A 24,404-nucleotide genomic window follows, 5' to 3' on the forward strand; every position below is an offset into this window, starting at 1 on the left:
ATCCAGAAAAACTGACTGTTTGGTGCGCTTTATGGGCTGATGGAATCATTGGTCTGTACTTCTTCGAAAACGATGATGGCCAGAACGTTACAGTCAATGGTGATCGGTATAGAGCTACGATTACTAACTCTTTCACTCCTGAATTGAATAACCATGATGTCCAGGAGATGTGGTTTCAACAAGACAAGACAAGACGCTAGTTGGAAGTTTGGGCTTTAGTAAATGCAAACTTTCCATGATATAGTATTTAAATTTCTCGGGAATTTGAGAGAGAGCCAAGGACAGTGCAGAAACACGCAGGAAAAACGCATGAACTAGCTAACCAAAATGAAGGTTTTTTAGCGAATAATATTCTATTCACCGAACAATCTTCATTTCCGTTACATGGTCGTCATAATTCGGAAGTCGCGGTTAGATATTCACTAGAAACCCGACAATGTCCATTCCTTAAAGGTATTTTAATAATAATAATTCCATAATTCCAGCTGTTCAGGCTCTTAATATAATGGAATTTGTTACCGACAAGCTGCTTGGCTTGCGAATAAGAGGATATTCTGAATGCAACGTTTCCTATTCCAATTCATTTGAAGGTGGTTGCTGAGAATCATCTTCCAATTCCTCCTCCATCGTGTCACTTTCGCAGTCATCTTCGATGATCAACTGTACCGGTTCGGTTCTGCAGGACTCAATAATATCTTCATCAGTAGGAAACTCTGAAGTAACAATATCATCATCCACATGTATAAAATCGTTGATGGTGCTACCTTCTGCTATACCTCTAATGTATTCATTCTTTTTTTTCAGGCGTTCACTTAGGAAAATCAAGGGAATCTCATCTTCTTCTTCCCATTCACAATACTGACCAAAACCGGCTTTTTTAAAACAATTGGAATTTGTTTCAGGCTTAACGTCGATATTCCATGCGGTAGTTACGTCGTCAACACAATCCATTAGTGTAATGTTATTGTTTTTGTTTTCTTCGAAACGTTCCATTGTGGTGATGACTGAATGTTTATTTTTCAAAATTGTAGACACTGTACTTTACAGCTACATCTTCATTTTTTAAGCCACTTTCCACTACTTTTATAACCTTGAATTTTTGATCAATAGACAAAGCTTTGACGGCATATCAACAAATGCAAAAATCCAAAAATGTCTTTAATATAATGTGTACATTGAATAGGGACAGTATTTTTCACTTAGTATTAACTAGTAAGTCAAACAAGTGAACTTAGCAAGCACAGCAACTGAACTGCTTGCATAGATACGTTAAAAAGGCAGGTTAAGATCGGTCGTAATTAGGGGGTTCCCCGAGAAAATTCGACTTATCGAAGTTGTCAAAAAAATCATCGAGTTATCAAGCTATTCGAGTAATCAAGACAAACTAACACGCATTTCCTACTTTTGACGCTATTGCCAACCAATTTGGTTCGAAAATTCGAGTTATCGGAATCAAAACACTGCCAACAGTCGTAGGAGCCTTAGTCTGACTTTTTAAACACTCAGACGGACAACAAGAACCGACGAATACGAACGATCGACGTCTTTTTTAATCAAACTAGCCGTCTGTCGCTTCAAAATCGCCGAGACGTCAATTTGACGTATTAATAATATCGGAGAAAAATCCATTTTTGCAATTTATCAAACCCGAACCGAGGGCGGGTATTTAATTTAATTTTCTCCAGAGCAAGCCAGGTGAGATGCGGAGGGAAATTGCAGAACTTTATGATAGATTATGTGACCGTCTTATTATAAACTTTAATAAGTCGGCAAATACAATTAATTCCGAAAGCCAGTTTGTGCAGTTTCGGGTCGTTAGTCGCCTGTTTACCTTTCGCGGTGTTGTTCAAATTGGTCTTTTCTTTTCTAATTTCTCAATTTTGGATTTATTTTTATTGCAAAAATTCTATGTTCACTGCATATAAGTGCACTCGAAATATTTTAGGACAACATTTGCAAAAATAATGGTTGACCGTTGCAATTACGTTAATCGTAGATGGTATTTATGGCAGTCTCCTGAGGACACAATAGGCTCTAGGGTGAGTACAAAGGTTGAGCTACCTAATGGTGAACGCTTTATCGAAAAACACGATGTGTTGACAATATAAATTACAAAAAAGTACATTCGATTTATTTATAACCTTAATCGAACATGGTTAAATATATTTGCTTGTTTTCTTCACAAACTACTTAAACCAATATGCATATTTGTTAGAAAAACTGATTTGGAGAAATCGAGTTCATTTCCATGGAACCCGCTTCAATTATCGGTATGAAATACCTAAAATTTAGAAGTCATGACTAAAAGCTGCTTCTCGTATACATCTGTTAAGACTACTTAATAAATATTCTCAGATTGCACTTTTTAAATTTCATTTACCTAGATTGTAATCAGTTCTCTTTATTGAATATTGTTTTTTATCGTTCTTCTCTTTTGATTTATGCTGGATTCATATCTTTGTAATGTAATATTGGTATACTAAAATAAGTTTACATTGTCTTGTTACATCATCGGTCAACAGCTCAACCGAGCTTAAAATAAAAGCGGTTTTATTTAGCAATTTACCTATTTATTTAGTGCAAATATTAGCAAATCCAGATTATTATCAAAGAGGTTTTTTTTTTCTTCCTGCTGCTCATGATTTGAACTATTATTGCACATTTATCGGTGTATGAAAGTTTAGAAATATATTTAGTATTTATTTTTGTCAGTGATCTGAACGAACTTCAAATTATGCTATAAGATTTGCGTAATGTGTTGGAATACTTTATAGATGGGTTAGTGTGACAATCGGCATTCGAGTCGAACGGAACGGAACCACCATTAGTTTTTTGGTACATTTTTGGAAAACCACACGAATACATTCACTGACATGACCGTCAGAATCGGCAAAATGTAAAATTTCAAGCCATGGGGTAATATCTCCGAAAACATCCGCCGAACCAATCGGCAGTGCTCGGTGACACACAGAAATTCATGTGGAACGGGTTGCCTGACCGCTTGGCGTTAAATTTATTTAATTACTTAAGAAAATAAATGCCCAACAAGGCCCGACAGTGGTGAAATAACAGTTTCCGCGGGATAGATCGGTTTATTTTACAAAATTGAAAAGGAAAAATTAATCAGGCACTTGAATCTGGGCAATTCACCTATCTGCTATATCATACTAATGCCATAATATACGTTGACTCCATAAATATTAAAAGTTTAGGAGTTTGTCTGGTAGTCTTTGGAGATAATGGCGATTGGGACAAACTTTTCACGACTGCGGTGACAATCAGATAAAAACAAGGTTCATATTTTCACAACTATTACGCCCGAGTTTGGGAAACTTTCGCACTTTGCGGCTGATTATAATACGACTTAATCTGTTATTCTTTTATAGCTTCACTTTATCTCCACAACTTAAAGGTAATAAAGCGATTATAATGAGAAAGAAGGATGGATGACGATGCCAAAAAAATAAATGTTCGGAAGATTATAAAATATTATAAAATAGGCATTTGACTCACGAGTTTATTTGGTTCGAGCGGAGCGAGTGCTTAATAAAAGAGAGAGTTTTTTCGACGACTGTCACGAAAAAATCACAGTTTAGCAAATTAAAATTAATAACAGATTATGAGATAACTAAATTTCGTGCCATTCAAATAATACATTTACCAGTGCCATTAAACCTACTCGTTTATCGTTTCGATCGATTGTTGTCTCTTTTTAACTGTGTACGTTAGATAGAGAGAGATATATTATTGAGTATGTCATATAAATAACGGAATCAACACAATTTTAAAATGCTATGTTGTTTAATTAACTTTTACAATTGATCATTAAGTAAAAATACTTTTATTGGAAGAAAAATCATCCATAGATAAAGCTTTTAAGAGGATTGAATTTTTAGAATCGTATAAGCAAGAAAAAGCAGGTCCTAACCTTCAACTCTGTTTTATTTGTAACGATGAGATATGGTTATTGGAAAACGGTTCATTTGGTCTTGGCAAGATATTAATATAAAAACTGTAAAAACCACTAAAGGTCGTGCGATTGGTATGTAAAATTTCTGTGGGAAACTTAAATTATAAATGTCACTCTACTTACCGACTAGTCCACTAGATTTTAAATGCAACTTATAGAACGTAGTATTTAAATTGTCTGATATACCGCATAACATTTTTCTGTGTATTAGTTTTTGGGTATATTTTTGCAAAACAACACCAATACACTGACATGACCGTCAGAATTGACAAACGTCGAAATCCAAACCGTGCAAATGTATTCATCTTGTTTTGCGAAAATGTACCCAAAAACTAACGGTAGTATGCAACACGTTCGGTAAACTTTTTACGTCACTCGTTTATTAAACACTCGCTCCGCTCGTGTCAAATAAACTCGTGAGTCAAATGCCGTTTACCGCACTTATTGCATAATATACTATTATAGACGGAAGTAGAAAACAGTATATTATGCAACAAGTGCGGTAAACGGCGAGTTTATTTGATACGAGCGGAGCGAGCGGAGCGGAGCTCCAAAACCCGTGCGGTAAAATCCCAGAAATGTCCGAAGTGACTCGGATCCGTGGAAAACGAAGCTCACTTGGTAAAAAATATTATTAACTATGCAGTTTGACAGATTCTTACAACATTATTTAGAAAAATTGCTGACGGAAGAGATGATTTGATTTGATGATGATACAGTGACCCCCCCCCCTTCCCCCGGTCATTTTTTCAATGGTCACCAAAGTCTTTTTTCAACGCCGCCTGCACTTTTGAAGTTTTGGCCAAGATTGCTTCGACAACTCAAAAATAAACTTTAGTAACGATCACCCTATATGAAGGATAAGGTGTAATTTATTTTCAAATCACACCCGGACCTTTTTGCGATTTATTTAACGAGATATCCGGAACGTTTTCTCTTCTGCCCGGCCCCACGCCACGCGAAAAAATCTCCGACTTTAATCATGGCGCGCTGCCGAGTTTCTCATTAAAGCTCCCGGGAGGAGGAGGTGGTGCTTGTTTTTTTCGTCACATCCGAACTTTATAACTGCGCGAATATTTATTTGCCACACGCGGACGTCACTGACAAATATTCGCCCCTTTTTGCTCGATCGTCGTTTATTCAGTGTTCGGAGCGGAAAATAATCGACACAAGTCGACATGTTACGGAAGCCTTCTCAAAGTCTGAAAATGGTTCACTAGGTTTGGCTGCCCGAAGCTTTTGGTTAAATTCCCAACACATTGCTGTCAGTATTTTCTAAAATCTTTGAAAAAGGCCATCCTTTGACTCTATGAACATGTTCTCTTCAATTTAGATCAAGACCGCAAATAAATTATCTTCTTGTGATGTGACAGAAGTAAAGCAGTAAGATAGTAATACTAGTAATAAGGACAGTCTGGTACGGACAGTTATCTACCTCTGTTGGCTTGCTTCAGCAATAGTTTCCAAGAGTTGGGCAATAGTTTCAACGCCAACGTGCTTAGCGTGCAATCTTATCGTCGATCTAACAATCTTATTTTGAATGCGGAGAAAACGGAATTGCTAGAGAAACTGTCTACTAGTCGACATATTACCGAGATTTCTGGGTGTCTATTTTGATTCCCATTTAACCTGGACTAGTAAAATAGACTATATTTATATTGAAACGTAATATGGACAATAGGGAATTTGGATCTGTTGGGTTTATATTAAATTATAGTATAGTATGTAGGGGAAACGCATCACCTTCCGGGGAAGTATTTAGACTGCAGAAGCGAATCATAGGAACAATGTTATATAAACCTAGGTTTTTCTCTTGTCAACTCTTTCGTGATTCTTTTATTTAAAATTGTGTGTTAATTGTTAAATCTATTCCTAGTAGCTGTGAGCCATTTCAAACTCACAAGTTGCATCAACGGTTAAGGAGCAATTTTCGTAAAAAATATTCCCACGCTTAAATTGTCTATAGTTGCCAATAGTCCGGTTGTTTTGCCTATAAAACTTTTTAATCGTTTGCCTACTTCACTGAAAGAGACACAATCCGCTGGTGAAATTAAATACGTTGTAAAAACCAATTTAGTTGGTTATTTTTTTATGGCTTCAATTTTTATATTTGCTTATCATTTTAATTTTTAATGTTTGTAATCCGTTGTTTATATTTCTTACATTATCCGATTCCTGAAGTCAGGTCTAGGGAAATAAATATGATTTGACTTGAGATCCAAAAAAAGTTAACCTTGTTGGTGCGAAGGTTTAAGAATTTACAATTAAAAGAGAACAAAAAGAAAAGCAGAAATAAAACACATACGCATCTATAGTTCGACAATTGGCCAATTTAACCAAGAAAGTAGTAATTTGAATGAAAAAAAGATCTTGTTTTAACGGTGTGCTTGATAGTAATGATCGGATATTGAGTTATTATTGGAGTAAGTGCAATTTATAGTTTTTTTAGGGCGGTGGCATTGCACGTCAATTTCCTCCACTAACCTACTCAAATATCGACATTAATTGGCACACATCTCATTACCGGAAAACACAAACGACGGCGCGTTGCACAAAAAAATATTAAAAACGGCGAAAAAAAGTGGGGTTCGAACCTTGACAGCAATTTTCCGGTATATTTCACACACATCAGCGGGATTTCGCTACGTGAAAAATGACGTGTCGATCCTGTCGCGAGAGTTCAATTCGGATGTCACGTATTTTTCGCGTTTTTTTTTTGTTCGATTTTGGACGGGAAATACGGGCGCTCCGCTGCTGACGCCGTCGACTTTTGCCGTTCGCACTGCCGAAAGATTTTAATTTATTAAAAAGGTTTTAACGGTGCCAATCTGTTGGTGTTTTTTTTAAGGTAACGAACGCCCGATGTACAGAGGGTCTTAGATCATTATGGTCACGTGCTCTTTATTATCAATGTCAACGTTTCCAGAATTAAAATGTAAGTTGCCGCACTCGCTCGACCTCTCGAAATGGCCTTCAGAAATTTGCAATTCTTCCCATAAAATTATCGACTGGTAGATTTATGTAATGAATATATGTATGTCTTAGAAGAAAAGAAAAATAAATCTTATATTAAGGATATCTGTATTCAAACTGAAATTAACACTGCAAGCGTAAGAATATTCAAATCAAATAGATATTCACATTTATATACCTATAGTTGTTTACAGCTCAGTTCATTCACTTCCAAAATTAATAATGACAATGTCAAAATTATAAGTTGAAAGTGGACAAAAAAAAACCCAAAATTATGTCTTTTTTAACTGGTACTTATTTGATACGACGGAAGTTTGTCAATAAAGAAGTATCGAACATGTAAATTAATTTTTATAAGACTTAATATAATCATGTTCCAATACAAAGCTTAATAATTCCTTTGAAAAAAAAAGAAGCTATCAAGCCGAACGGAAAATTAAATCATTGTAGAAGAACGCGGCTTGACAGGTTTGACAATAGAAATTTTCTATTCTTAATACTGGATAAATTCCAGAGACCTTTTAAATTCTCAAATCAGTAGTATTCCTATACTAAACATGAAAAAAATACGAATTTAAGGAAGTACACTCTGTGGAAACACATGACAAAAGCATATCACAGAACGCAGAGAGTCGATAATCTCTCTTTAGTCCATCACCCTAAGAAGGGCTTAGCGACTATGATGCTCTGGAAGCAGTGCTTATGGTATTGTGCCATTCCGTTCTATTCTGAGCCATGATTACGGTTTCATGAAGGCCATGGCCGATAAGATCCTTGGTTTGATCCATCCATCTTTTGGGTGACCTTCCGCGCGACCGTCTTCCTTCTACCAAAGCTGTAAAAGGTTTGCTTTGTTAAAAAGTCTTTAACTACGTTTTTGAATCTGCTTATTGAGAGTGCTTTTGTGCGTATATAAAGCCTCTCTCCGCCTCACAATAGAAAACTTTTTTCCCATTCCTCGACTCCTGGGCATAGATAAAATCACATACCAAGGAAAATTTGTGCAGTCAAAGTTGACCTGGGAGGGACTTATACAGTGTGTCCCACTTAAGAACGGCATACCTTATGGTTCTGTTTACATCAACCTAAAGTCATGGCCAACTACGACTAATTTTTGATGTCAAATATGGAGAAGGGCTATTAGGGATTTTTTTAAGAATAAAGGGCCAACGAATTCTTATTTAGGACTACATAAAACCTAACTATACTAACGTCCATGAAGTTCGCTTAAGCACTACTCATGTAGAATCAATTTTGATAATTCTTTTTTGTGATACAATGATACAAATTTCAAAAATAACGATAAAAAAAACTTTTTTTATTTTTTATTATCATCTTAAAACAACAGCATTGGGGTAAAAGCGGGATAGACGCCCTTGGAGGATAGTCGCCGCACCTTAAACAAAGGGAATTTAAAACCAAGTTCGCGCTCTAGTACCAAGTTTCTCGGACAAACCTCGCCCCGCACAGCACTTTCTTTTTCGAAGGTAAGTTTTAAGTGTATTGTTATTTAAATAGTATGTATCATTTATATTTATGGTGTGTTTATAAAATTAAGAAATTATTTAAGTATTTTGACTGAGTATAGACGCCCTTAGAGGCATATATCCTCTATGACTTATTCACAGGTACTTAGGCTATAGGTAAGATTTTTTTAAATAACCTATCTAGTTAATATGCAAGTTAGTAGGAAAATTGACTTTAATTGACTTAATTTCATTTTTTATTTTAGACAAAATGCCGCGAAAATATAAAAGAAAAATAGGGGCACCCGTTCGTGCTGCTTGGTCTGAAGAAGCCCTTTGCAAAGCTTTTGGGGAAATGGATAAAGGCCAAGTCGGTGTAAATGAAATATCTCGTCGTTATGGTATTCCGTCTCGAACTTTGAGGAGGCGATATGCTAAAAAAAGCTGTGAAAAACTTACTTTGGGTAAGTAATAGAGGAATAAATTGCCCTAATCAAATTCGATTGAGGCACCGTCTTCTTAGTTTGTTTTTTCATGCTTGGCCTTTTTGAATCCTCAGTTTTTTTTTCTGTATCTATTAATTTCTTCTTTTTCAGAAAAACATCCCACACTGGATTTTGCAACGAGAAACGTCTCGTAGCGCACATACAAAAATTAGAAAAGGCAGGAAGTAAACAAAATGTTTGAATGGTTGCTAAAAGTACTAACTGAAGATGATTTGATCGATAAACCTGATCAACAAAAAGAAAAGACCGAGGTTTAGCTCTGAAAGTGAACAAGAGTTCGACGGATCAGATTCTGACCAGACTAAATCTGATAAAGAAAATACTCAATGCAGAGAATGTTTCGATGACTATGCAAGTACCAAGTCCACGGCGGACTGGATTCGGTGCCTGATGTGTAAACTCTGGTTACACGAAGATTGCACTCTATATGGCGATTACTGTAATAGATGTGGACACAAGAAGAAGCTTGAACCTGGCCAAAGTGAATTCAAAGAATAAGTAACCGGGCCAAAGTAAACAGTATCTCTATATTTGTTGATTATTCGAAAATTTTGATTACTGGTAGTTTTTTTTAAGAAGGAAGCTTTGTTTTTTTTCCAAAGAAGTCCTAGGGGACGGATTTGTTTTAAGTTTTATTATTCCTAAATTTAGTTCGGTAAAGTTTTAAATAATTTTTAATAGACGTTGTTAAGTTTCTAAGTTTACCCAAGGAATGATTGAAATACTGAGCCATTTGTTCCTATAAAAGTGCCATTTACTTTAGTTTTGCGGTATATTTGGATAAGAAATATATTATTGCAGTTAAGAAAGCAAATAAACAATTTATTTAATTTTCTAACAATTTTTTTCTTTATTACGGAAGCATCTATCCTATCCCATTGTAGGGTATCTATACTCATGACGAAATTTGCCAGGGGCAACTACCCCATACAGTAGGCGTCTATCCTCAAACAATAAGTTTTTTTAGAGCCGAATATCTACAAATCTACGGTATGCATTGAATGATGGTATGAGTAGATAGTAAGTATAAGGACTATAGTTGTTACAAATAGTTAACTCACTCGAACTTTTACCCTAATAAATCTTAATATTCGAAAGATATAATGTAAACAAAATTAAAATATAAATTCTCAATCAATTTTGATATTTCTGTTGTTTTCAATATTAGGCGAGAATTAAAAATCCTTTTTAATTAAAAAAATACAACCTTGTAAATTCTGTTTATTTCATATCTAACCCTCTGTAATCATATTTAATTTTAAGAAAATCGTTAGTGTCTTCCAGTGAAATCTATCCAACAAAAGAGAATTATCAAATTTAAACCGTAATCAAATATTTTACAACGATGTACAGCATTAGTACGTGGTTCTAAGTGCTCCTGAATAAGAATTCGTCGCCAATTTATCCCTAATAGTACTTCCTCCTTCTCCCTCTTTTATTAAATAGTCTCGGCTAGCCATGACTTTAACTTGAGGCAATTAGCAAAACAAAGATTTTCAAGGGTGTATATTTACTAAATGGGACACACTGTATATTTATTAATTCGAAGTAGCTGTGCTTTGTTTTGATATAGATACATCCGCTCGCTCCTAACTAAATCTAATCGAGAAGACATTATTGTTTCCAAATTACTATTCAGCCAAAAATAACACGAACGGCACAAGTTGTATATGGTGAATGATGTATATACAGTGTTTCATTTTTCGTATCAAATTTTAGATGGAATGCCTGACATATTACTTCATTTTTTAAATTGTAGACATGTTTTGTGTGTGATGTCCTATACCTATAAAATGACGTTTTCGTCGTCGTCATATTTTGCAATTGCAACCCCAATCTGTCAGAAATGCCATTATGTATTTAAAACCCCTTTATATTGCTCAAAGGGCCGGACATATAGAACAACTGTTACAATAATTATTATCCTTTGTGAACTATTAATTTTATCGTTCATCCTTGGTCTTATTTTGCATAAATAATGCATACATATTCGTTGGTCAATTATGGTCACCTATGAAATGATAAATCATAGTGACGGCACTTTAGAACTTGTTTTGTTCAAACGCCGTCGTAGCCACCTTACACTAACTGAACTTATATTGCCTACAGCATATTATTTGTCGTAGACAAATCTTTAGACGGAAACATCTCGAAAAGTAAAAATATAATCAGAGGCGACTGTCTTTACACGTTAAATTTCGCGGACGACCGACTTGTACTCGCACAAGACGAAGAAGACCTAAGTTACATGTTACGAAAACTGAAGGAAGAATATGAAAAGAATGGAATGGAAATAAATTTTTCGAAAACGGAATACCTGGCAACAACAGAAGATGGAGAAAACTACCTACAAGTCGATGAAAATCATCAAATAAAGAGAATCAAAAATTTCAAATACTTAGGTTTCATAATATCTCAAAAAGGGACAACAGAGGAAGAAATGAACAGCAGACTAGGCCAGACGCGAAACTGTATCAGACAACTAAATCCAATACTCTGGGATAGACACATCACTCGACACACCAAATCACATATATTTAACACCATAATACAGAGCGTAATGACATACGGCGCGGAAAACTGGGTGATCAACAAAAAATACAAAAGTAAAATACAGGCCACTGAAATGGAATACTGGAGGAGAAGTTGTAGAATTTCGAGAATAGACAAAGTAAGAAACGAGGAGATCGGGCAGCGAATGGGTGTCAAGAAAGATACCTTAACATTGATTGAAGAAAAGAGATTGGTATGGTATGGGCATGTAAGAAGAACGGACAGAAATAAGTGGATACACAGAATAATAGAATGGAGCCCCATAGGTAGAAGGAAAAGGGGTAGACCCAGAAAATCTTGGAGGGATGAAGTAGATGAATCTACGGAAAAAAGAGGTATCGGAGATGAATGGCAAGACAGAGATGGATGGAGGCGTAGGTTGGGAGAAGGGAGACAGCGACAGCTGTAAAAAACACTATATATATATATATATATATATATATATATATATATATATATATATATATATATATATATATATATATATATATATATATATGTATATATATATATATATATATATATATATTTTTTTTTTTTTTTTTTTCACGTATTGATTCGCGGAAGGAAAAATGTGATGACACTATATTCCGAGATATCATCAATATGATAAGATTATAAAAACGGGTAGTTTTCATTAAAAAAAAAGTTTTTTGGTAGTTTTTTTTATTCCATTTTTCGCCTTACTTACTTACTCAAGTGTAACAATAAATGCTTCCGAATAAAGAAATTGGCAGATACTTGAAGACTTGCAAAAGTTAGTTTTCGCATAAAAAATTAAAAATGTCAAAAACGGTTAGACTTAGGTAAGTATAGGACATCATGCACAAAATATGTTTAGAATTTAATATAGAATTCAAAAATGAAGCAATATACCAGGCGTTCCATTCAAAATAAGAAAGTTGATACTCGCCTACGAAAAATGCTACGTTAAAATAAATTGAAGGTTTGTAATACCTCAATTAACTTTTGGCTCCACCCCTTATAGTTTCTGAGATAAGGCTATACACGCGACTATATCCCGCTCCTGATATGTTAGAGAACACGCAAATATCGACGCCCAGTAAAATCGTTTTTTGTTGATTTAACTGTTAAAATCTCCCTACGACACACATGATATATATCTCTTATATCAGCGCGCACGCTCCGGCGTCTTGGAAAGATAAAACTTATTATCGAGTCGCCGTAATAAGGCCACTGGTTTACGATCCTGTGGTGTTGTTAGATACGTTATATTGGAAAGCGCCGGCGTTAAAATGGAGATGATATATATGACGTGACGCCATTTTAGTTTTATATCGCTCCTTATAAAATGTTTTATTAATAAAAGGCGTCCCCTGGCGGGTTTACTGTTTATTAGAACAAGCTCCTTTAATCCATAAAATTAGGGTTATGAAGCTGATAAAACAGCTGTTTTTAGTACAGTTTTTATAAAGTAAAGTTGGATTTTTTCGCAGTTCGACAACTTAGCAAGCCTCTGAGTAATTAGTGCGAAGCGGGCGTTGCTAAGCGAAGGTGTAAATAATTACATAGATTAAACTGCGATGGCTTTTATTTGATGAAAATACATTTAACGAGAACAACAAACTAGAACAAATTAGAAGAAACGATGATCAGTTTGTAATAATAAATAATTTTTCAAAGTTTGAAAAAAATAATTTAAACATTTTTTTCAAAAAGATATTTTTTTAAATTAGTAAGCCATCAATCTTGCGTATTTTTCTTCGCTTGTGACCAAAATGACACTTTACTCACTTGTTTGCTAAATATTGTGGAAAAAATACATGATTTATCTCCGTTTAACGACTCTCGTTTATTTTCTTTGGGGCGTCGTCCGTTTGCCTATACTCTCGACGACACCAAGCAAAGAGAAAGACTTAGGGGGGGCAAATAAATCCACTCAATGCGGCCTTTCGATTGTATTTGTCCGGGTCTAAGCGGGCGTGCGGAGGATTTATACTCTTCTGACTTGTATTAGACGTATATATTGTTTTTTTTTTCTTCACGTCTGTTGAGTGGTGGGAGTCTCGCGAAAAAATATTTATCATTTCGTATATCGACCGGGCTAAACGGATTTCATTTTCGTTTTCTTGATCGTGAGGCCGTTCTAAACATTCGTTCGATAAGTCTTTTTAGAAGCGTGAACATTTGATTTTAATTAGCTTATCTTTTTGCCTATGCCTAATAAGGCATATTTTAATTTTCCTATATCCTATTAGTATCTATAAAATCATAAAATCAATCATTTATGGTAACTTCACGGTGTATTTAGGGAAATTTCATTTACACAAATAGACCGACAAATAGATGGAGCAGCAATGGGATCATCTCTCTCACCTGTGATTGCCAACCTCTTCATGATTTACTTCGAAAAGAAAGCAATAGAGAAGGCAAATCTGAAGCCAAAACTATGGACAAGATACGTTGATGACGTATTTGTTGTATGGCCTTTTGGCAAGGAGGAGCTTTTGAAATTCCTAGATCATCTGAATTCCATTCACCCAAGGATTCAATTTACAATAGAACTTGAAGAGGATAACAGTCTGCCCTTTTTAGATGTGCACATCACAAGGACCGAAGATGGACACTTGGAACATAATGTCTATAGAAAACCAACACACACTAATAGATATCTGAACGCTAAATCTCATCACCACCCATCACAGATACAGGCAGTGGCAAATACATTAATTGCTCGGTCCTTCAGGCTCACAAACGAGAGGAACAGAGATAAAGAACTGACGAAAATTAGTACCTGTCTTCGACAAAACGGATACCAAAGGCGTACCATCGGCAAGGCAATCAGTAAACAACAACAGTCGCAGCAGAGAGTGCAGGACGAGACCCAACGAAGATCGATCGCTGTCCTGCCATACATCAAGGGGGTTACTGACAAAATCGGCCGAATATTACGGAAACACGACATATCAACGGCATACAAACCTGACCATACCATCGGAGCAATACTAAGAAACCCAAAACAAAAAATTACTCTGGAAAACCAAGGAGTATACAGTGTAGCATGCGGATCGTGCAGCCTGACGTATGTGGGACAGACCAACAAAAGGATTTCAGCCAGGCTCGAGGAACATCGTTTAGCCATAAGAAACAAACAAACAACGTCTGCTTTGTTTCAGCACCAACATCAGACAGGCCATAAAATTGATTTCGGCACTTGCAAACAAATAGCTAATATTCCTGATTTTAGGACTAGGATTATACGAGAGGCCATCGAAATAGAAAAGTCCGGACACCTCAATACGAGAGACGACGCTCTGCATTTATCCAACACGTGGAGAACGATAATCAAACAGCAGAGCGATGCGCAGCAGCCAACGGGGACATCGCAACCACGATATATATATATATATATATATATATATATATATATATATATATATATATATATATATATATATATATATATATATATATATATATATATATATATATATATATATATATATATATATATATATATATATATATATATATACATATATATTGGAGGATATTTTATCGTCGACAAAATCGTCCGTCAGAGCAGTTAATTCGATTAACCATGGAACGTTTTCGCCCCACGTTTACTCTTATTGATAACTCGCATCCCCAGAGACGCCGTACGGTGCGTACAGTAGAAACTATTGCTGCTGTAGAGCGTAGCATTGAGGAAGACCTGAATGAGTCCATCCGCCATCGAGCACAGGAATTGGATCTGTCTCCATCCACTTTATGGAAGATTTTGCGGAAGGATCTTGGTTTACGTGCTTACAAAATCCAACTCGTGCAAGAATTGAAGCCAAACGATCATCAAGTAAGGCGTAGATTCGTCGAATGGGCCCAAAACGAGATTGCCATTGTTCCCGATTTTCATAAGCGAATTTTGTTTAGCGATGAAGCGCACTTCTGGTTGAATGGCTACGTCAACAAACAAAACTGCCGCATTTGGAGCGAAGCTAATCCTCAAGTGTATATCAAAACGCCGTTACATCCAGAAAAACTGACGCGCTTTATGGGCTGGTGGAATCATTGGTCCGTACTTCTTCAAAAACGATGATGGCCTGTACGTTACAGTCAATGGTGATTGGTATAGAGCTATCATTACTAACTTTTTCATTCCTGAATTGAATAACCATGATGTCCAGGAGATGTGGTTTCAACAAGACGGTGCAACATGTCACACAGATCGTATCACAATCGATGTATTGAAAGAAACGTTTGGTGACCGCCTAATTTCACGTTTTGGACCTGTGAATTGGCCTCCAAAATCTTGTGATTTAACACCGCTAGACTACTTTCTGTGGGGTTATGTAAAGTCAACGCTTGACCATTTGGAAGACAACATTCGCCGTGTTATTGCCACAAATGTTGGAAAAAGTCATCGAAAATTAGACGTCCAGATTGGACTACATCCGCGCCAGCCTTGGCGGTCATATGCCAGAAATTATATTTAAAATGTAACGCCACAAGATTATCTTTCGGATAAATAAAATTCATATCAATCGAATAATCCATCGTGGTTTTATTGCAACTTAAAGTTCTATACATCGAAAAAAAAAACACCCCTTACAACAAGTGCAGTAATCGGCATTTGACTCACTAGTTTATTTGACACGAGCGGATCGCAGCGGAGCGAGTGTTTAATAAACGAGTGACTTAAAAATTTACCGAACGTGTCACAGACTATACTTTTTCCACGATTGTTAGTTTTTGGGTATATTTTCGCAAAACAACACGAATACATATTCACTGACATGACCGTCAGAATTGACAAACTTCACAATTATCTCCGGAATGTCCGAAGTGGTCGGATCCGTGGGAATCGAAACTGACGCTTCCCGCGCTCTAGATCGGTGTGCAATTAGGCATTTTACCATGTACTTTTTAATTTCCAAGTTTGTATTATTTGACACTGGAACCTTATATATACTATTGAACCATTGTTCAAAAACTTCTGGGGTTGGATCTTTATGGTTTTAACCGTCAAAGCATTTGGGACCCAAACCTTTTCTGACCCGGAGCAAATTTGTTATTCTTTATTTTTAGATCGTCCTGAAATATCGAACCATCCATGAGGGTCATAATCTCATCAAGGTAAATGATTCTCAGAACTCTATTCTCTTATCACTGTTATATTTTTTAATTTGAACTATTTAATACCTATTCTGACAAAACTTAGACTCGTAATTTCGCTTCTTACCAAATCGCATATTCATTTGCAGCAGTGCGGATCTCCACTAAATAATGAATCGAGAGGTCGTGAGATCAATGCTATTTCTTTAATGAAACTCTGCGTCTAGTAGTATAAATTTGCTACTGCAGTTAGCACCATTTTTTATAACACTGATTATGTCAAAGCCATTTACCTGTGACATCTACGCCGCTAAAAGCTTAGTGCTTTGTATACGCCGTTAATAACTGTATCAACTTAAAAGAACAGTAACAAAATATTAGCGAAAGTTTTTGCAGGGATGTGTTAAAGCTAATAGAGCGTTTTCCGGTTCAGTGGTTCGACGTTAAAATGTTTCAAAGCCCTTTCGACAAATTACCGAAAGTTTGGCCGGAATAAATCAAAAACCCCTGTCAGCGCTTACTCCTCCCCCATTCTCGAAAAAAAAAATCGGAAATTCAAACGAAGTGGATTCAAATCAGAAGAAAATCCGCATCTCATTGGCGGAAAATACCCCTCGCGTAAAATAATCCTAATCCGACTTTCCGAAATGATGATTCCGAAAATTCGCCAGTCTTCCACATACATTTTGTTTCGCCACCCGATTAATCAATCACCCTCAAAAACAACGGGCGCGATATGACCACAAAACGCGACTCGTCTGTAATCTGAATTTTCGTCCGATTCATTCGCCATAATGACCCGGTACATTAATAATCTATACGGCGTTTTACACATAAATTCCTGTGTTGCCGGATCGATTTTTGTCATATCGAAAACAATAACCGCAACTGCCCCCCTGCCGCCCCGTTCCGATCGCACAATGAATATTCGTTTTAATTATTCAGGCCGATATTGAAAATGCAGTTTCCCTGTCGGGACCAACGCTGGTCTGCAAATTCCGAAACAATGTACAGTCCCTTTCACAAATTTCCGTTCGCTTCTTATGTAGTACAATGAAATGATAAATCCACAACAAAAAAATAAAAAAAGCGCCATCTCTCGGAGGGAAATTCGCCTTCCAAAGAATAGTAAAAAAGTTCATATCAAAGTCGGTCTGGAAATGATAAATTTCCCGTATACCGGTGTTGAATATTAAAAAAAAAACAGTTACATGCAATTAAGCGGCTGGTTGTCCGTTTCAACATTTTATTTGGTGCACATTTTATTTATTGTTACTAGAGATGTAGAGGCCCTGTCTATGCCGAAAATACAGGAATTTATGAATGAATGACTTGGGGCATTCAAGAACCAACATGGCCGCTGACAGATCGTCAATAAGTTTATATGCGCCAATTTTAGTAGGTGAAATGTAGAGGCAAAATCATTTCCTACCTACGTTACCCTACGTTCTATGAAAATGTTAATGCCTCCTGCGGCGCATCAATTTTATCTGATTGCGCGGAAATGTCCAAAAATAAATGTTCATAAAAATACGTTGCGTCAATTTCATGATATTATTTTTTTTTGCTTGAAAACAACTTAAAAATTGCAGAAAATTCATTGAGAATACTATTCATTAAAACAGCTGAGAACAGCACCGGACTTCACAATTTTAATAGAGTTGAACGAAAATTAACCCTTTGCTATCATCAAGGATTTCGCCAAATTAAAAAAAAAGTTTAACCTATTGTAAAAAAGTCATTATTTTAAAATTGTTTAATCATTAAAATAAATGAAAACTGTAATTGGTAAAACCAGCATTTTCACATCTTTACAACATTTTACATTTTACATTTACATTTTACATTTTCGACCATTTTTAAAATTTTCGATAATTTATTTATTTATGAAAAGTTCCGGTTCTGATAAAAACGTTATTAGGACACTTTTTTGAGTCAAATGCAGTGGCGTATTCAGATTATTTTCAGTAATTTTCTATTTTCCCACGCATGAATACACATTGCTTATTTGATTTGGCAATCAATCATAGTTGGAAATGGTGTCAAAAAATGCAAAAAATGAGAAAGACTTAATACGGGCAACATGATAAAGTTGAATTATTTGTAGGGTAATTGAGAATTATAGAAAAAATTGTGAATACTCCAAGGAATTTGAATCGAAAAGTGCCATGATAAGGTTTTTATGTGAATCAGAAATTTTATATGTCGGTCAGTGTTGGAAAAAAGAAGAAGAGAAACATCAAATAATATACAGTTCCTCAATTTTTTTATAATACTGCAAATATAATACAAACAAACCCACTAAAGAAATCTCTTGACCGTGGGCACGTTAATTAATATAGGTATTATATTTTCACGAACTTAACACAATTAATTGTCTATAGCACCACCAACAATCAACGATAACATTTAAATTATTACCAAACTAACAAAGTTTGTCTTAAGTTTCAGTAGATATAAACAATATTATATATATACAAGTAACAACAAGATGAAATTAGTTAAATGAATTATTTAAAAAAATCTATTTCAAGAATAAATTAATTGCATTTTTATACCTATTATTTTAATCATTTTTTTGGGTATACGTGGTTTTTCGAATATCCAAAGTTGACTTTTTTTAGTAAATTTAGAGAATTTATTTTTTTAATAGGCTCAGGTAGGGAGTTATACAATTTTGGAGCAAGGTATATATCGCATTTAGATGCTACAATCTTCTCAAGAACTGGCAATTTATATCTGTTGTGTTTCTTTCTTGTGTTGTTGTTATAGTCGATTTTTTTCAAGGGTGTCTTGACGTATTAACAGATTGTGGCAGAATATTTGAAGCGGATCGAGAACTTTTGTTCGGAAGAGAACTATTTTCGTGTAAATTACTTTTAAAATCAATTTTTGATTTTTTTCTAATTGATCCATTAAATAACAGAGATGCACCTCCCCAGGGTGTTATCCTATATCTAATATGGGTTTCAACAGGTGCATGATAGAGCAGGTTTCATTGTGACTCGTTTAAGATCGAAGACCAAACCTTGAATCTGAAAAGTGCTCTAATCTTTTTCACAACATAAGCGACCCGAGCAACCCACTTTAGCTGACTATGTAATGTATTATAAGTAGGGGTGTTTCTAGCATATGATGTAAAGGCTAAGAAAAATGATTCTCCACAATTTACGGTTAACTACGTACGTTTAACTTAAGTTCTGTTCAGTTTACTGCGCTATAAATAACTGCTGTGTCAGCAAAACTCACAACCCGTGCCTTGATGTTTAACTTGAAAAGGCCGTCAAAGAGTATATAGGGCCAAGGCATTCCATATTTGATCAATTGGAATTTGCTCATAACATTCTGAATTTGAACACATTGTTTTCGATTATCTAAGTGAGGATAAGCTAAAAGTTGTTCGTGGTGGACTGACTGCGTTGAATGCTTTAGCCAGATCAAGAAATATACACAGTGATGAAGCTTTTTTTGTCTATACATTGTTTATGCTAGCGACTAATTCAGCTACTGCATCATTTTTTTCGATCGATCGATTTTGCTTATTTTTCCAAAAACAATTCCATGCAGATTTTGATCTATCTACCACGATTTCAGGTTACGGCTCGATATCTCCGAGGACTGCATCGGGTAAACTCGTAACCATCATCTATGCCCTGATAGGGATCCCGCTAATGCTCCTCTACCTTTCCACTACCGGCGACCTGCTCGCGAGGAGTTTCCGCAAGTTGTACGGAAAAATGTGCGGCAAAGCCGTCGATCAGAAACCCCACCAACTGCAGCAGCAGAGGTGCCCGTGTGCTAGCACTGTCAAAGTACCCGTCACTTTGTGCCTGATCATGGTACTCGCATATATCTGTTCAGGGGCGGTGCTGTTTCATCGGCTGGAGAACTGGTCGCTACTGGAAGGTTAGTAAGCTTTTCCAGAGGCGATCGAGAAATATACCATAATGCCCAGTTTATTTACTTCAGTTCACGACATTTAGAAGTTACCGTTCCGATACGCTTTGCTCCTGGAGAACTTATCACATAATCTTCATTTTGTGCAATTGCCTCACAAATATTCCTAACAATGTTTGGCTTTTGATGGGCCTAAAGCGGACACCGAATGATAACCAGATGACTTTATCTCCTGCCTTCCTTTAAAGTCCATTTCAGAGTGTCAAACCAGTCTAACGTTTCAGGTAGCTACTTTTGCTTCACGAGTTTGGGGACAATCGGTTTCGGAGACCTACTGCCCGGACAAAGAACCGAGGAGGTATCCCTATGCGCATGTTCAGCGTATATTTTGACCGGAATGGCCCTGGTCGCCATGTGCTTTAGTTTAGTTCAAGACCAAGTCGTCGGTCTAGTGAGGTACCTTGGCGGCACATGCTCCAAAAAGGACTTGAAAATGAAAGACGAAGAATCAGCTGGCGTATTGCAAGGCTCCTGACAGAGGCCCACCACGGAAGGCGCAGCGCCTTCCTCAAAATTTACTTCGCTTGGGGGCCGCAGATCTCCCAACATCTATCACCACAACAGCTTGCCCAGGAAGGCTAACTTCCAACGGAATACACCTGCGAGAAGATCGGCTGCTGGACTTGGTAAGTCTCTTAGATATTTCCTAAATTATCATAAACTGAGCAACCCAAACCAACAGCACTTGAAAATAATACCTCCGAGTATCTCCTTGGGCGATAGTTAGTAATGGGTCTGTCTGATTCAGGTGCCGAGCCCCTGATTGAATACTTCGTTCCTAGAAGCGTGAGTGAGTTCGATCTGTCAACGGCAGCATCCGAATCGCCCCCGGTGCCGAATTTTCTGCCCCTGACCGTACGGGCGCCTAGAAAAATCACCTCCAACTCGACGTGCAAGCAAAAAGAGAAGATGGTGACGTTCGAGGACGAGATGGCGTCGAGGATAGGTAATTAATTTGTGATGCGCAAAATGTGAGCCAAATATCGAGCATTGTGGTCGTCGTTGCAGGCAAACCTGTAGAGCTTCAGGACGTGTTCATGTGACAAAAGGGGTAGCAGTTAGCGAAGGATGTGAAGCTGGCCGATTTAAGCACCACGGTCAAGAGGGAACTGAAGCAGCTGAAGAACTTTAAGTTGTGTGAAGACCTGCAAAAGTGCGAGGACAACTGCTCGTGCAACGCGGACTCAGACTGCGACATTTGCAAAGTGTTAGACTTTACGAGCAAGAAGGAAAAGTTATAGTGAATAACGGTCCTCTTGGACAACGAGAACGAATGGTGCGACACTGCCGAATATCAATTTAGACGTGAGCACTGTGAGATTAAAGACGCGAGAGTCGTTACCAACTGATTTTTTTATACAAAAAGTGTACAAAGATTATCGTATAGCCGTTTTTCCCAACTGTCAGTCACCTTCCAAGTCTGTTCCATCTCTTTCCCCGCTGATTCTGTCATGTTCTTTCCCGGAGGTATTCAAATACACACTGTAAGAGTGTTCTGCAGCTTCCCAAATAATGTTTTACAAATTAGCCTGTTTTGTTAAGTATATTTTGAACCCAGGTCTCGAGTACTGCACGGTTACAAAACCACCACCACACACTACGTGAAAAATGGCAAACACGCGTTGCTGCACCAAATTTTCATACACCAAATCACCAGATCACAAACTGTACTGTGTCAACCCTTTTAACCACATTTGCCGCCGGAATGTAGGTTTAACGTGTAAATACTGTACCATAGTCGATGGAACCAGCCGAACTGTTTTTTATTATCCACTGTGTTACACACGATTGATATCACTAAAGGAAACCAAAGTTATTGTTAAAACTGTGAACCTATAAAAATAAATTTATTTAATGACCCGTTGTTTTATTTCTACATCTAATGTATTAGCAAACTAATTAAATTTAGGAAAGCATTAACTGGATTTCTACAACTCATGTTTTGAGCTAACTATAAGAAGCCGTTTCCCACTACTATTAGTAATATGTGGCGTCCTGCGAAGGAGATTTATGATATAAACTGTCTGCACAGTTAAGCCTGGTAGACTCAATGCAACTTCTATATGTAAATATTGAAACGTGTCTACTAACAAATTGCAACAAATTTAGAATATAAAATTTGTAACAAATCAAAAACTAAACGCTTTTTCTAATTTTTATATTGGCAACATAAGTCTTTGTTGTCTATGGTGGACCAAAAACGTCATTTTCACATCTTTATACAGCCAACTTCAGAGCAGTGCAACCATTTTTATTTTCCTGTGTCGGCATTTGTTTCGGTAAGTTTTTCATTTGTTTTTTTTAAATAACTGAATGAATAATTTACTGAGTATGTGTCAAAATCATTGAAAGTAGTTTATTAAAGTTTGCATTTACATGTATTTTATTTAATTAACGTTTTCTCTTAACATGAAAAAAAAATATTTTTTAAAAGAGCACTCCCGTACATTCAATTTGTCATTTTTCTTTTTTCGTTTGTTTTAGATTAATTATAAAATGGGAAGAACATATAAAAGAAAAGAGGGTGCAAAACCGCGTATACGTGTTGACCCACAAATTCTTTAAGAAGCTATTAAGAAGGTACACACAAAACTCCTACAAAGAGAGTTGCTCCAGCAAGTCCACAAGTCCAAGACTCCTGAGGAAATAAAACCATTCCCGAGAGCTGGTTGCGGAAAGGTAACCCAGAAAGGTCGTAAAAAATGTGTTGTGATTACTTGTCATATTCCACTGCAAGAAAAGAAGAGGAAACGGTGCAGAATAGAACCTAACCCAACATGAGAGAGAGTGTTAATTTAAGATCAGTGTATTTGTTATTAATAAAGTTATTTTAGTTTAATACATCCGTGTGTTCATAAATTCACAACAGGTTATGGGCCCAGAACCACGTAATATGTTGACGGGCGGAAGGTAGATAGATAAAATTTGAAAGAATTTTTTTTTGGGCACGTGTATTAAATTTGTAAGCCAACAAATGATACTTGGAACGCAGGAAAAAGAATATTACGTTATTTAAATACTACTAAATTTAAAGGATCAACTTTTGTGAAAAATGAATCAAACAATGACAAAGTAAAATTAAAAGCTTTTTCAGATTCAGATTGGGCATCAGATAAACATGATCGGAAGAGTGTAAGTGGTTGCTTAATTTTACTTGGTAACAACCCTGTATGCTGGTTTTCAAAGAAACAGGGATGCGTTGCTCTTTCTACCGCCGAAGCGGAATATGTTGCAGCGACTGCTTGTGCTCAGGACCTAATGAATCTTAAAGGGGTGTTAAATGATTTTAAGCTTAATATTCCCGCACTGCTTTTTTGTGATAACAGAAGTTCAATATTAATGTCAAAAAGTAATGAGAATTCAAAAAGGGCTAAACACATAGATATAAAGAATCATTATTTAAAAGATTTAGTATTACACAAGAAAATATCTGTTGAATATGTACCAACTGAGGAAAATTTAGCAGATATGTTGACTTCCTCCTTGACTCCTTGGTACTTCTAAAATGAAAACATGTTATAAGCCTTTAATTAATTTAATTATACCAATAAAAAAATTGTTGAAACAACTTACGGGGGGGATACACATGTTGCTCTGATTGGAGTGGGTTCCTTCTGTGAAGTCACTGGTATAGCCGGTGGGCCCTTCTTATTTTTGGCAAGGGGCTTTTTTCATTATGCCAGGAACCATTGTAGAGGTATTAAGTTAGGCAGATTAACTGATTTGTGCTCCCTATGTATTTCATCAATCGGGTGATGATATATGGTGCTAAACACATTTTTCCGCAAAAATTTCATTCATTGTGTCACAATTTAAAGAAAACAACCTTAAAAAACAAAATTCCACCAAAGTAATGAAATACATTTTGCTCAAAAAATGCAATTTTCAAAGCATTTGTTTCTCGTA

General features: G+C 36.2%; 1 protein-coding gene and 1 long non-coding RNA gene across 9 annotated transcripts in view; one reads left to right on the top strand and one right to left on the bottom strand.

The window, feature by feature from the left end:
- LOC132706636 (potassium channel subfamily K member 18-like) overlaps window positions 1-23,728 on the top strand; it is a 203,826-nt gene extending 180,098 nt beyond the window's left edge. For 7 of the 8 annotated variants that reach the window (XM_060678094.1, XM_060678099.1, XM_060678092.1 and 4 more), the window contains 5 exons: window positions 20,136-20,447; window positions 20,723-21,124; window positions 21,247-21,444; window positions 21,507-22,777; window positions 22,983-23,728. In XM_060678094.1, the coding sequence (XP_060534077.1) occupies window positions 20,136-20,447; window positions 20,723-20,973 (563 nt within the window). In that variant the 3' untranslated portion in view covers window positions 20,974-21,124; window positions 21,247-21,444; window positions 21,507-22,777; window positions 22,983-23,728. Of the gene's footprint in view, window positions 1-20,135; window positions 20,448-20,722; window positions 21,125-21,246; window positions 21,445-21,506; window positions 22,937-22,982 lie in introns of those variants that run through there. The other variant, XM_060678093.1, reaches the window with a different exon arrangement.
- Window positions 23,729-23,877: 149 nt separating this feature from the next.
- LOC132706639 (uncharacterized) lies at window positions 23,878-24,372 on the bottom strand. The gene is made up of 2 exons (XR_009619613.1): window positions 24,072-24,372; window positions 23,878-23,998 (listed from the first exon to the last, which is right to left on the bottom strand). It is a non-coding gene; the product is annotated as an uncharacterized LOC132706639 (long non-coding RNA).
- Window positions 24,373-24,404: the final 32 nt, after the last annotated feature.

The sequence above is a fragment of the Cylas formicarius genome, unplaced genomic scaffold, assembly GCF_029955315.1.
Source record: "Cylas formicarius isolate icCylForm1 unplaced genomic scaffold, icCylForm1.1 PGA_scaffold_8__14_contigs__length_24414737, whole genome shotgun sequence".
NCBI classification, from domain to species: Eukaryota; Metazoa; Arthropoda; class Insecta; order Coleoptera; family Brentidae; genus Cylas; species Cylas formicarius.